At 45.9% G+C, this 12,376-nt stretch overlaps 1 protein-coding gene across 2 annotated transcripts; it reads right to left on the reverse strand.

The window, feature by feature from the left end:
- Positions 1 to 949: 949 nt before the first annotated feature.
- On the reverse strand, positions 950 to 7,159 carry LOC138960183 (2-hydroxyacylsphingosine 1-beta-galactosyltransferase-like). Of its 2 annotated transcripts, none has more exons than XM_070331957.1 (2): positions 7,082 to 7,159; positions 950 to 2,953 (listed from the first exon to the last, which is right to left on the reverse strand). In XM_070331957.1, exon 2 carries the CDS (start codon positions 2,911 to 2,913, stop codon positions 1,396 to 1,398), a length of 1,518 nt encoding a protein of 505 aa, XP_070188058.1. In that variant the 5' UTR covers positions 2,914 to 2,953; positions 7,082 to 7,159; the 3' UTR covers positions 950 to 1,395. The 2 variants fall into 2 exon arrangements, with proteins under 2 accessions (XP_070188058.1, XP_070188056.1); XM_070331955.1 differs by lacking the exon at positions 7,082 to 7,159 and adding an exon at positions 6,606 to 6,749.
- Between the last annotated feature and the right edge of the window lie 5,217 nt (positions 7,160 to 12,376).

Here is a 12,376-nt window from a genome sequence, read left to right on the forward strand (position 1 = left end):
CAATTTCTTGGCATCAGAGGCTTGACATAAATTAGGAAAACAAATGGTTGGACCCATCATGGACCAACTAAAACGCTGTAGGGCAGAATTAATATTTTGATGGTATTTTTGAACGTTCTCAGCGTCACTGTAGGAAGTGGTGTTCTCAGCGTGCAGAAAGTGAGCGTCAAGTCCCTGTGTATCAACAACGAAAATCTTTGCATCTTTGAATGAATCGAAACACACACACACCAATTAACGCACATATTTTCCGAGATGAAATGCATAATAAGAAGAGGTTGTAACATGCCAGGAAGGTCACGTTTACGGCACCTTCAAGTCAATCTCTTGTGACGGGGAATATAAATGCATCAATGATTCCAGAGCATGATATATGTTCGTACAGGGAACGCGAGAATCACGTGAGCGGTTCGTTTTCTGCAAGTCTTTTTTGTCGCATTCGTGAGGCCAAGAACAGGTACTTTGCAAAGGATACAAGCTGATCCTCCACCGTACAAGTGAGCAAATATCGTAAACAGTCTTCGTCTGAAAAATACTGTATTCTGCCAATATATCTCTGCCTGATGCCATCGTAAGTGAGAGAGAGAGAGAGAGAGAGAGAGAGAGAGAGAGAGAGAGAGAGAGAGAGAGAGAGAGAGAGAGAGAGAGAGAGAGAGAGAGAGAGACAGACAGACAGACAGACAGACAGACAGACAGACAGACAGACTAGTGGATAGAGACGCACGCACGCACGCTGACCGACCGACAGACATATTTAGAGACAGATATCCCGACACAGCTTTTTGTATTGTATTTGTATTTGTTTTTAAAGTTTCATTAGCAGTTTTGCTTGTATCGCACGCGCACGCACACACACACAAACACAGACACAAACACAGACACAAACACACACACGCACGCACGCACGCACGCACGCACGCACACACACACACACACACACACACACCTTGTGAAAGCTAGACCTCTAAACTCATGAGCATTTGAAGATTTAATCCCCGAAAAAAGTAGAAAACAAGATCAGCGATTTAAAAAAAACAACCTTGTATTGTATAACAACAAATAGACTGCATAGCGTACATTCATTACTGCACACGCACGCGAACGGATGCACGCACGCGCGCACGTCTGCATAAGCAAGCACGCGCACACACACACACACACACACACACACGCACGTTTTCTAGAGCATAATGCATCCGAAGAGCCGCCATCTAACATGTTGATCAAACAGCCGGCGCGGAATGTAAAGTGAATGAACCATAGTCACACACAAGGTAATTAGTTTTGCAAGCCTTTGCATCACACATACCAGACAGCTAAGTACTCAGTGGTTTCTTCGTTGCGCCACTTCATCCACAATCATCACGGTATGGGTGGATCCACCGACCCACACAATTATTCGTTCTTTTGCTTTCTCTTCGTGCAGCTGCAAAGTTTTCTGACACAAAAGTACAACATGAGCGATGTGACAGCACCAACCACGAACACGAAAGCCATGACATCCAGCATCATGAACTGATATCTGGGAATTCTCTGTCCTTGGGAACGCATGTACTCGCCGCCATATTGCATCACGTGAGCCAACCACTTAGCGGCTTCATGCATTGGGACGCCATACTGGCTACGAAACAAGGTTGAAGCCTTGGCAATGGACTGCTTGTACTGAGAATCCTGGGCGATTTTGAAAATCGTATTAAACATTTCTTTTTGAGAAAAGGTACGGAGGTCCAAGACTTCTCCATACCCCTTGATTCTAATGCGTTCAGCGTTGTAAGGTTGGTCCCCGAACATGGGTGTGCAGAGCATGGGAACGGCGTGGTAGAGAGCCTCGTACTGTCCGTTCTTACCGCAGTGACTGACGAAAACCCTGGTGTTGGGATGACCCAACAGATCGTTCTGCGGCAACCACCTGGACGTCATGATCTTGGAAGGGTCCGGTGAGGTGAGGTTGGACCTGAAGACCACCTTGAAGGGCAGCTGTTGAAAGACCTTGGTTAGCTTGTGGCTGATGTCTGCAGGAACACCCAGCACGTAGCTGCCGAAGGACACGATGACCACGCCCTCTGTGGCGCCGTCCATGAAGGATGCGAAGTGTGGAGGGAGGGGCTTGGTCGGTCCTGTGGCCGTGCCGCCGATCAGTTTCACGTTTGGCAGAGTGGGTCTCGGGTAGTCTAGGATATGGTCCATCTCCACCAGCCAGATCTCAGCGCCGGCCAGCAGCATGTCGTTGGAAATAAACGGCCTCTCTGGGGCGTAGATCGCCACCATATTCCTCGTCAAGAAAGGGTCGTAGAACTGGGCGATAATGTGCAAGCAGAACATACCCACTCGCTGGAAGAAGGTCATGACGTCGCTGATAACGAAAAGCGGTTGAGGGGTCACAGCCGGCGAGTAAGGAATCCTCATGGTGTCGGCATCATATACGGTGCCCACGTAGGCAAAGGGCACCCCAAGCTTGTACGCAATGACGGTCAGCATTCTGACAATGGGGATGTTGTCAATGACGATCAAGTCCGGCTTTACCTTGCGAATCTCTTCCACGAAGGACAGGTTACTGATCATCTCGTGGCACAGAGCTTTCATTACGCTGGCCATGGTGACGAAGTCGTCAGGAAGACCCACAAAGTACTTGTCTCTCATCAGAGCCATCGTCGTCTCCTGGTAGTTCTTGCTGAGCGTGTACTCTATGACTGACACGTTGCTGGTGTCCAGCACGCCTTTGTCCGCCAGGTAGTCCGGCATGGTCAGCCACACCTGGTGACCCAGCTTTACCAGCGCGCGCGCCACGTTGGTGTGGTAATTGGTGTGGCTGGTGAAAGGGGAAGACAGGGAGACCACTCTCTTAGCATCGCAGGTGACGTCACTTCCCGGAAACAGCAGTGGCAGGAAGAGAGTGAGAAGAAGTAGCCCCATACCTTGCAGTGATATGATGAATGTGGCATTGTTCTTTTTCCTGAAAAAAATGAAGGGGGAAATGTTTTACCACAGCGAGGAGAAATAAGGCAGGTTACAGTCTCTGTCTTTCTGGTGTCGTCGTTGTCGTCGTCGAAGTCGTCATCTTCATCATCATCATCATCATCATCATCATCATCATCATCAGCAGCAGCAGCAGCAGCAGCAGCAGCTAGGCTTAAACGTAACGATGCGACAAACTTGATCCTAGAATGTCTGAACTCCTCGGACACTACCCCTTTCTTCGACAAGCGCTTAGAACTGTACCCACGGAATACGCGCTATATAAGCTTCATATTGATTGATTGATTGAGGTCACACAGACATACACAAGGACAGACAGACAGACAGAGAGACAGACAGACAAAAACTGACACACACACACACACACATTCACATTTACATACATCCCCAACACACACATTGTACATGTTACTCACGTGTCTACGTTTTTCACACACACAAAAAGTGAGTCTTACTTGCACAGCAAATCCGTATGTGACAATTATAAGATAATTATAACATAAAGGGAGTCAGTTACTGAACGAAACGTAAAACGGGAATTCCACCCAACCTGTGGCTGCCTGTGTGTTTCAGATTCATTCAAACTTTCATCGCTTCGCTCGTACATATGATACTAGATGAATACCCGCTTCGCCGGGTACGGCTTCGCCGGGAAGAAGTCGAGCCGAATACCCGGCTGCGCCGGGGACCCGGCTTTGCCGGGTGTACGCCGGCTTTGCCGGCGCACCGCACGACGGAAGGGAGATAAACGCGCAAAACACTGGAGAAGAGTAATACCAGGCTTCGCAGGGACAGTGACCTTCTAAAAATAGTATAACGGGAATATGGATTGAGCGTTGTCGACAGTGACCTAAAAATAGAAACGGGAATATGGATTGACGCCACACGAAGGAAGGGAGATAAACGCTGAAAACACTGGAGAAGATAAGGAAGAGTTACTGGGAATGGATCCAGAGAAAAACCAAAATCGGTTCAGCGCTGCGCGCTGAGAGCACGTGTTGAAATATCTCATCGAGCAGGTTGTGTCCGGGGTCTACCTGAATATGCCCACCAAATTTGAAACAGATCCATCGAGAACCTTGGGCGTGCATCGCGGACACACACACACACACACACACACACACACACACACACACACACACACACACACACACACACACACACACACAGACACAAGTCGTATATATATGTCACGGTAGAACCAGCGATCCGGCAGAATCGCCGATTCTACCAGTAGAAAGTCCGATCAGACTTTCTACCGGTAGAAAGTTCGATCAAAGTTTCTACAAGTAGAATCGCCGATTCTCCTCGTAAAAAGATTGATCGGACTTTCTACCGGTAGAAACTCCGATCGGACTTTCAACTGGTAGAATCGGCGACCCTACTGGTAGAAAATCTGATCGGAGTTTCTACCGGTAGTATCGGCGATTCCACCAGTAGAATTGACGATCGGCGATTCTACCGGTTGGCAATGTTTGATGTTTGTTGATTTTTTTTATTGGTACTGTTGTACTGTTGTAGCACATTCTTGCCATGTTGCGAGAAATAGTTGAACTATATCATACTTAATCCAAGCATAGTTAGGCCGCACCTCCGTCTACGGTTTGCTTCTTCAAAACAACAAAGATGAGAGAGAGAGAGAGAGAGAGAGAGAGAGAGAGAGAGAGAGAGAGAGAGAGAGAGAGAGAGAGAGAGAGAGAGAGAGAGAGATGGAAGAGGGAGAGGGAGAGAGGGAGAGATGGAAGAGGGAGAGGGAGAGAGTAGTAAATGAACCTAGCAATTGATAATGCACGACTAACACGAGATTTTCACCAGTGATATATTACTTTTTAAATCTCGTGAACAGTGTTGACATCTGTAGAAAGTCAGATTCATATCGTGAAAACATTGATCGGACTTTCTACCGGTAGAAAGTCTGATCAATGTTTTTACGAGAAAAATCAGACTTTCTACCAGTAGAACGACCGATCGTAGTTTCTACTGGTAGAAAGTCCGATCTGAGTTTCTACCGGTAGAATCGCTGATTCTTCTCGTAAAAACATCGATCGGAACCGGTAGAAACTCCGATCAGGCAATCGACTGGTAAAATCGGCGATTCTACCAGATCGCTGGTTCTACCGTGACATATATATAGATGACGCGCTATGTGCTACCAATAGGTTTATTTATTCTAAGCCATGAGTCATTTAGGCAGCGAAAACGGTAAAATACTGAAACAAACAAAACACAACAACAAAACCAGTAGAACTAAGACAATTAAAGGCACAGTAAGCCTCCCGTAAACCATCACAGATACGGTCAGGCTTTTACACACAGTACAAACACCCTTTCATTTAAACACTCACCGATTGAGAACATCCTAGGTGCCCTCCGTAAAGAGAATTTATTTTTGCGTGGTTTATCTTACCCCTGAGCCATCGTGAACCCGTGTGATCCAGTTTCCCTTTTTCACAATGTAGTCGTCAGTTAGCCTTATTTCAATGCGACTCGATGTGAGCTTATTTACAATAGCACGTTTTTATGCACGAAACAAACGGCTGTGGTTCACAAGAACTCTAGCGATGGCTTTTGACTGTTGAGAGGAACGGCGATATGCACTGACTGATAAACCGTCGTCTGCTGAGACCATTGCGTGACCCTGCTTCCGGGCTTTTCTTTTTTCAAACTTTCACAACTTCGAATTGCACTGATCTTGTCTTGATGAAAAAAGAATTCTTTTATGATTAAAGAATGTTTGTGTAAAAAGCTAGATTTTAAAAGTTAGGTCTAGCGCAAAAACGCACCACGGTCCAAAAACATTCTGATAATCATCGATCCACGGCTGTCGCCAGTTTACATCGAAAGAATGAGACCCGAAGGGAAGTAACTCATTTTTGACCTGAGTTCAGGATGGGTCCAAAAAGTGTTCGAGACAATCTGCAAAATTAATTCTTTAAAAATTGCTCGCTCTTTACGTAGGGCACCTAGGATGTTCCCGTTTGGTGAGCGTTCAAATGGAAGGGTGTTTGTACTGTGTGTAAAAGCCTGACAGTATCGGTGATGGTTTACGGGAGGCTTACTGTCCGGGCGTGATTTCCGGGATATTCATAACAGCCGTCCAGCACCAAAACGAGGCGCCATTGTTCTTCAGGGCCAAGTCCACGAAAATAAATTCTTTGAAAATTTCTCACGCTCGACAGAAAGCAGCCAGGATGTTCCCGTTCGGAGAGCGTTTAAATGGAAATATGCTTGTACTGTATGTAGACGCTCGGGGAGCTCGGGGATGGTTTACGGGAGGCTTACTGTGCCTTTAACATCGAAACACATTATCAAACAATGTAATCATCAGCAAACAATGACGACAAACACATTCCCAAACGCACAAACATCTTTGGGAACCTGTGACCTACGATAGGTCATTACGCGTAGACCCAAACTTCAGGCATGGAAACCCCCTTATAATCATCAATAAATTAACTTTGACAACCAAAATCTTCTTACAATTACATTTGAACGATCGCTCACGAAAACCCGCCAAAAGGGTTAACTATCAGATGCATAGAAAAACAGATGTTCTCATTAAACGCATCATTACAATTGAACAAGGAAGCAAAACAATAAACCCAAGACAGAGAGTCAATCAAACTTACATTATACGAGCCGAACACGATAACCAAATCCTTCTAGAAACACAACAAACACTTCTGAGGTTAACGTAGGTATCACACAAAGAAACACTGACTTCACAATATCGTCACAAAAAGGAGCAAGTTTTGGACACACGTCCGAGCCTGGCGAATATGCAAGAAAGACAGACGATGACCAGTAAAAGAAAAAGATATCTGCTCACAAACGATTGCGCAGTCTACCAACCAAAATCTACCCAAAGGACAATATACATAGCGAAACACTACTCACAAAGCTTGCTGAAGTACGACACAGGTTCGGTTAGATACGTGTAATAAGACAAACTTTCACCGTAAGACCAATATAAGCTTCGACCCAGGCAACGTACATGAAAACTAAGAAACACGTGAACAACATGAAATAATACGTGGAGAAACAAAACTCGTTGTCTGCCCGCACATACGGAAGCAGGACACGAGCTACAACTCAACTCACTTACGCAAACAACAACGCAATCCTGCAACAACAACCACAGGCCCACTAGGAATAGCAAACCCAAAACACCCGTGCACGCAACCATTGAAAAAATAATGCGCACTAGCGCCCCCCAACCAGAAAATCATACAATAATAACAAAATACACTGCCACAGGACGGCAGTTCGTAGTTAGTGTAAGGCAGGCTTGCCACACAACGGGCACAGGACGTCAGTTACTTCGCGAGTAAAATCTTCAGTGGAATGCAAGCTGTATGCTGATCATAAAGCCCTGCGTCTGCGCACGACATATGAATTGGTGTGTGTGTGTGTGTGTGTGTGTGTGCAGGGGCGGATCCAGGGGGGGTTTCCAGGCACCAGATTGCTCCATTTTCCTTGTTTTTTATCAACATATTTTTTTTTTTGGGGGGGGGGGGGAGGGCATGCCCCCACCCCCCTAAGAGGTTGCGCTTCGCGCCCTCAACTAAACGCTTTTTGCTCTCGATCTGTCCTTAAATAAGTTTGGACCCCCCCCCCCCCCCTTAAAAATGATGGGATCCGCCCCTGGTGTGTGTGTGTGTGTGTGTGTGTGTGTGTGTGTGTGTGTGTGTGTGTGTGTGTGTGTGTGTGTGTGTGATTGCTTTCATCTTGTGGTTCCTTAAAGTTGACAGGCATACTGAGTTGTTTTTAAACAATTCAATGAAAAAAACCCTTGTGATTTCCCATACCTGTGAGTCACGCTCGATTTTGCCCTGAATAGTTCAAACACTTTCTACCCTGAATAGGCTTCGTATTATTGAGAGTGTGTGTTTGAGAGAGAGAGAGAGAGAGAGAGAGAGAGAGAGAGAGAGAGAGAGAGAGAGAGAGAGAGAGAGAGAGAGAGAGAGAGAGAGAGAGAGAGTGCACCGAGAGAGAGAGAGAGAGAGACTGGAGAGAGAGAGAGAGAGTGCACCGAGAGAGAGAGAGACTGGAGAGAGAGAGAGAGAGAGAGAGAGAGAGAGAGAGAGAGAGAGAGAGAGAGAGAGAGAGAGGGAGAGAGAGAGAAGAGTATCCATGTAAGCAGTACCATTATTCTTATCCTGCCTCGAAAACGCATGAAAGTGACCTAATGGTCCAAGGGAAGCAACGACAGATACGTCCCGTAAACGATAAGCCATTCGAATTTGCCTCCCTTTGATCATCAAACGGCTCCCGTTGATTCATTAGTTTAGTGAGGGAGAGAGCGTCCGTCCAGTCTGTCTCTGTCTGTCTCTCTGTCTCTGTCTCTGTCTGTCTCTCTCTCTCTAGCTCTCTCTCTCTCTCTCTTTTGACTATCTGTCTGTCTGTCTGTCTGTCTCTCCCGCTCTCCTCTCATCCCGTGGTGGGTTTTTTTATAACCGTCCGTATGGCCAATTTTTTGTTTTGTTGGGGGGGGGGGGAGAGGGAGGAGAGAGAGAGAGAGAGAGAGAGAGGAGAGAGAGAGAGAGAGAGAGAGAGAGAAAGAGAGAGAGAGAGAGTTTACGCCAGTGCATGGTCATACTCAAATTAAACTTTGGCAGTACTTGTAATAGAGAAAGGGACAGACAGACAGACAGACAGACAGACAGACAGACTGACTGACTGACAGACATAAAAACAGACAGACAAACAAACAGACAGAAGGAGATAGAGAGACAGAGAGAATGCGTGTCTCTGTGTGTTGTGCATGCAGTGTTGCAAAGCACACTTGGGTCACTATCACTGCGCTCGCGACAGAAGTGTGCGGTCGTAAGCCACCGCGAGTCAAAAGCGGAGCTGGTGGGTCGAGAAAATTTTTTTCTCCTCAGATACCGTTTACGTTGTACTGAGGATTTGTCATCGTCAACGCGTTTACTACACTGGTATGCCGCAGTGACAAACGTACAAGGGCAAGCCTCCATTCGCCGCTTCGCCATCATTTCTCAACGGTAAGGTAGTAGTGTCGTCGTGTTTAACAATTCCCAGCGACAGACCCTGCGGTGTGTTCTGGTTTTGCAGTGAAAGGTATCGCACCGACCGTCCCACACACAGGAGCTTGTACCAAAGCGCCGGTCAATTATTATTGGCACCCGTTTAATGAACCAAAAGAAGAGATGGTTCTACCAAAAAAATAGATGCTTTAACCAAAAGAAAAGATGGCTTGAGTGACAAAGAATTAAAGTACCCAAAACAAATTTGATCCGCCAAAAGAATTGCTGTCTGAACAAAAAATAAACTAAACTGGCAAAAGCAAATATACTCAGGCAAAAGAAAATATAATCAGGCAAAAGATTGACTACTTCAGGCAAAAGAAAATATAGTTTCAACAAAAGAAATGGATAGTCATTCTCCATCACAGTGAAACACAGTGTGAGTGGTGGTCATTGTTTTGACTCACTGATTTCGTTTAAGCAGAGGTGATTTGTGATCACAAATTCAGCTGAATCAAGCAAGGACACAGATTATGTCAGTTGAAAATGGAGTTTGAAGGTGGAGAGATGGATTTTGAGAGGATCGATCCAGTTGGATTTGATAATGATACGTCGGAGACAGTGAGCCACCAGCTACAAGACGACAGGGAATTGGAAAGCAGTGGATCAAAGACCGAGAATTCACATCGTGTGAAGAATCAGCAATCTACATGAGGGAGGTATGTTTTCGGTTTTTGTTGTTGTCACGCGTCTGTATATCCGTCCATATAGCAGTCCATTTAGCCTCTTACTGGATTAACGGAACTTCCCCGTGTTTGCTGCAAAATATTCTTCATCAGTTGAAGGGCACACATCACTGAAGTATTACTGAAGCACCACATCGCACACTGAAAATGTGGACAACAGCGTTTCAGTGGGCAACGTCACCAGCTGAGTCGCTGAAGACTGGGAACACGATCTTCGTGGGATCTTCAACCCTGGAAAAGGAGCTCAAGACTGCCATCCGAGAGACCGAAGAAAAGGTTGAATCATCGTCCTGGGCTGACTTCGAGGAGTATGCCACATGTCGGAGGTCGGTGTGGAAGATTACGATCGACGAAAACAATCAGTTTTTCTGCAACTGTCCGGAGTTCCTCAAGTGCTACGTGTGTCATCATTCCATGGGCATGGAGATTCGTCTGGAGGTGACCAACCCCCTTGCCCAGGCCAAGACCATCCCAATCGGCCAGAAGCAAAAGCGCGGGCGCCCAAAGCTGTCGAGACCAGCGCTTATCAGGCAGTGAACACACTGATCTTGACTGCTCTGTACACTGATTTTATCATTTTCATTTAACTTTCTTTGAACGTACAATTATGATTATGATATGGAGTGACACTATTTTGTCTCTGAAAGTACACTAAACTTTATATTTTTTGCTGACAGTAGCTATTTTGTTGTTGAAATAATTCGTTTTTTGTTGAGAATTCTTTTGCAAGTTTCATTTCTTTTTTTGGTAGAATCAATCGGTTTTTTGCTAGAAGCATCTATTTTGTGGGTGGAAACATCCGATTTTTTGTTGGAATATCTTTTGCTAACTAAGCAATTCTTTTGGTGAAAGCATCTATTCTTTTGGTGATTTAATTTATTGCCATTATTATTTACTCCTTCATCCTTATGGGCAGAATATACCTAGTACCTGCGCAGAGTCCGGTGCAAGACAACTGCACCCCAAATGGGCCCGATTGCACCCCAACACCTCTGGGGTGCAATTGGGCTAATTTGTTTGGACAATACAAACCCATTCCACACCATCCCTTACAGGGCCTCATTTGGCTTATTCTTGAGACTCTAAAGAACTTTTCATAAAATAGTTCATGTATAAAGCAGTAAGATAATTAAAATGATCTACAGCGTTTACGTGAACATACACGCAAACACCTTCACTGAACATGCATGAACTTGTGACCGAGGCACACCATGTATGTAATGTCACCATTTTGCAGCTTTTGCCTCTGATTGAAGGCAAAGCGGACTTTCCTGAGAGCATCGGACCTGTCGTGATCAGAGCACGTATGTGCAATGTCCGCATTCTGATGTAGGTGTTTGCCTGTATGTTCAGGATCTGGTCCATGAATACAAACACGGGAATGTGGGAATAGCACAACAGTTGTTGTAACGGACAAGAAAAGACGTGAGCACATGTTCAGCTCAAGTGGCAACCCATGTCCGCAACGTGATTTTTACTCAAAGCCACTCTGACAAACTCGGTAAGACAGTAATACTCGTGAGGCCCTACAAGGGTTATGGTTCTTAAAAAAAAACCATGATGGGGTGTAATTGGGCACATTTTTTTCTGGGGGTGCTATTGGGCAAGTTTGCGCTTGGGGTGCAATTGTACTGTAGCCGCAGAGTCAGCGGCACAGACGACGCACTGCATATTGTTGACTAGAATGAATACCCGCTTCGCCGGGTAGCCGGCTTCGCCGGGAAGAAGTACTTAGAGCCGTACGCCGAACTATGGACCCGCCAAGCTTAGGTCCCTCCCAGATTCGTGGAATGGGAACAGCACGAAAATGATTCAGTGGCCATAATGCCATTCCTGACCATATCGAGTCCCATCCTTGTCGACGAATGTAACCGTGTTAATCACCTTTGGAGGCGAACTCCACTCAAACAGGACTGAGCAAGTTATGGCTTCTCAAAGGAAGGCCAGTACATAAAATTACACAAAAGCCGCCAGACCACATCACAAACAGAACTGAAGAATGCACAGGTGTTGCTTACATAGAGACACACACACTCACACACACACACACACAAACACAGAGAAGCCGTATCTATAGAGAGATAGATGACAGTGTATTTTTCGCGTGGCTATAAATTGATTCGACCTTTGCACTTTTACAGTGAGGATAATTTACGGGTCCAATTTACGTTCTGTACACTGCGTTGACCTTCTAAAAATAGGTAACAGTAACAGAACGCCGGGAATATCCGAAGACGCTCAGCGCAGTGGACAGCGCAGTGTAGTAACTTACAACTGAACGGGAAAGCCACACGAAGGAAGGGAGATAAACGCCAAACACTGGAGAAGATAAGGAAGAGTTACTTATAATGGTGAAATGAACACAAAAACGAAAATGAGTTCAGCGCTGCGCGCTGAGAGCACGTGTTGAAATATCTCATCGATGATATTGTGTCCGGGGTGTAGCTGAATACGGTGTCCAAATTTGAAAAAGATCCACCGAGAACTTTGGCGTTGTGATGTGGTGTAGCGGCTATGGTGTGTCGGTATGGGGGCCCGGGTAAGCTGAGGTGGAACCAAAATAGCTGAGGTGGAACCAAAATCGGTTCCGCGCTGCGCGCTGAGAGCACGTGTTGAAATATCGACCAGGTTGTGTCGTGTCCCGGGTCTACTTGAATATGCCCACCA

Source organism: Littorina saxatilis, linkage group LG2, assembly GCF_037325665.1.
Source record: "Littorina saxatilis isolate snail1 linkage group LG2, US_GU_Lsax_2.0, whole genome shotgun sequence".
NCBI lineage: Eukaryota > Metazoa > Mollusca > Gastropoda > Littorinimorpha > Littorinidae > Littorina > Littorina saxatilis.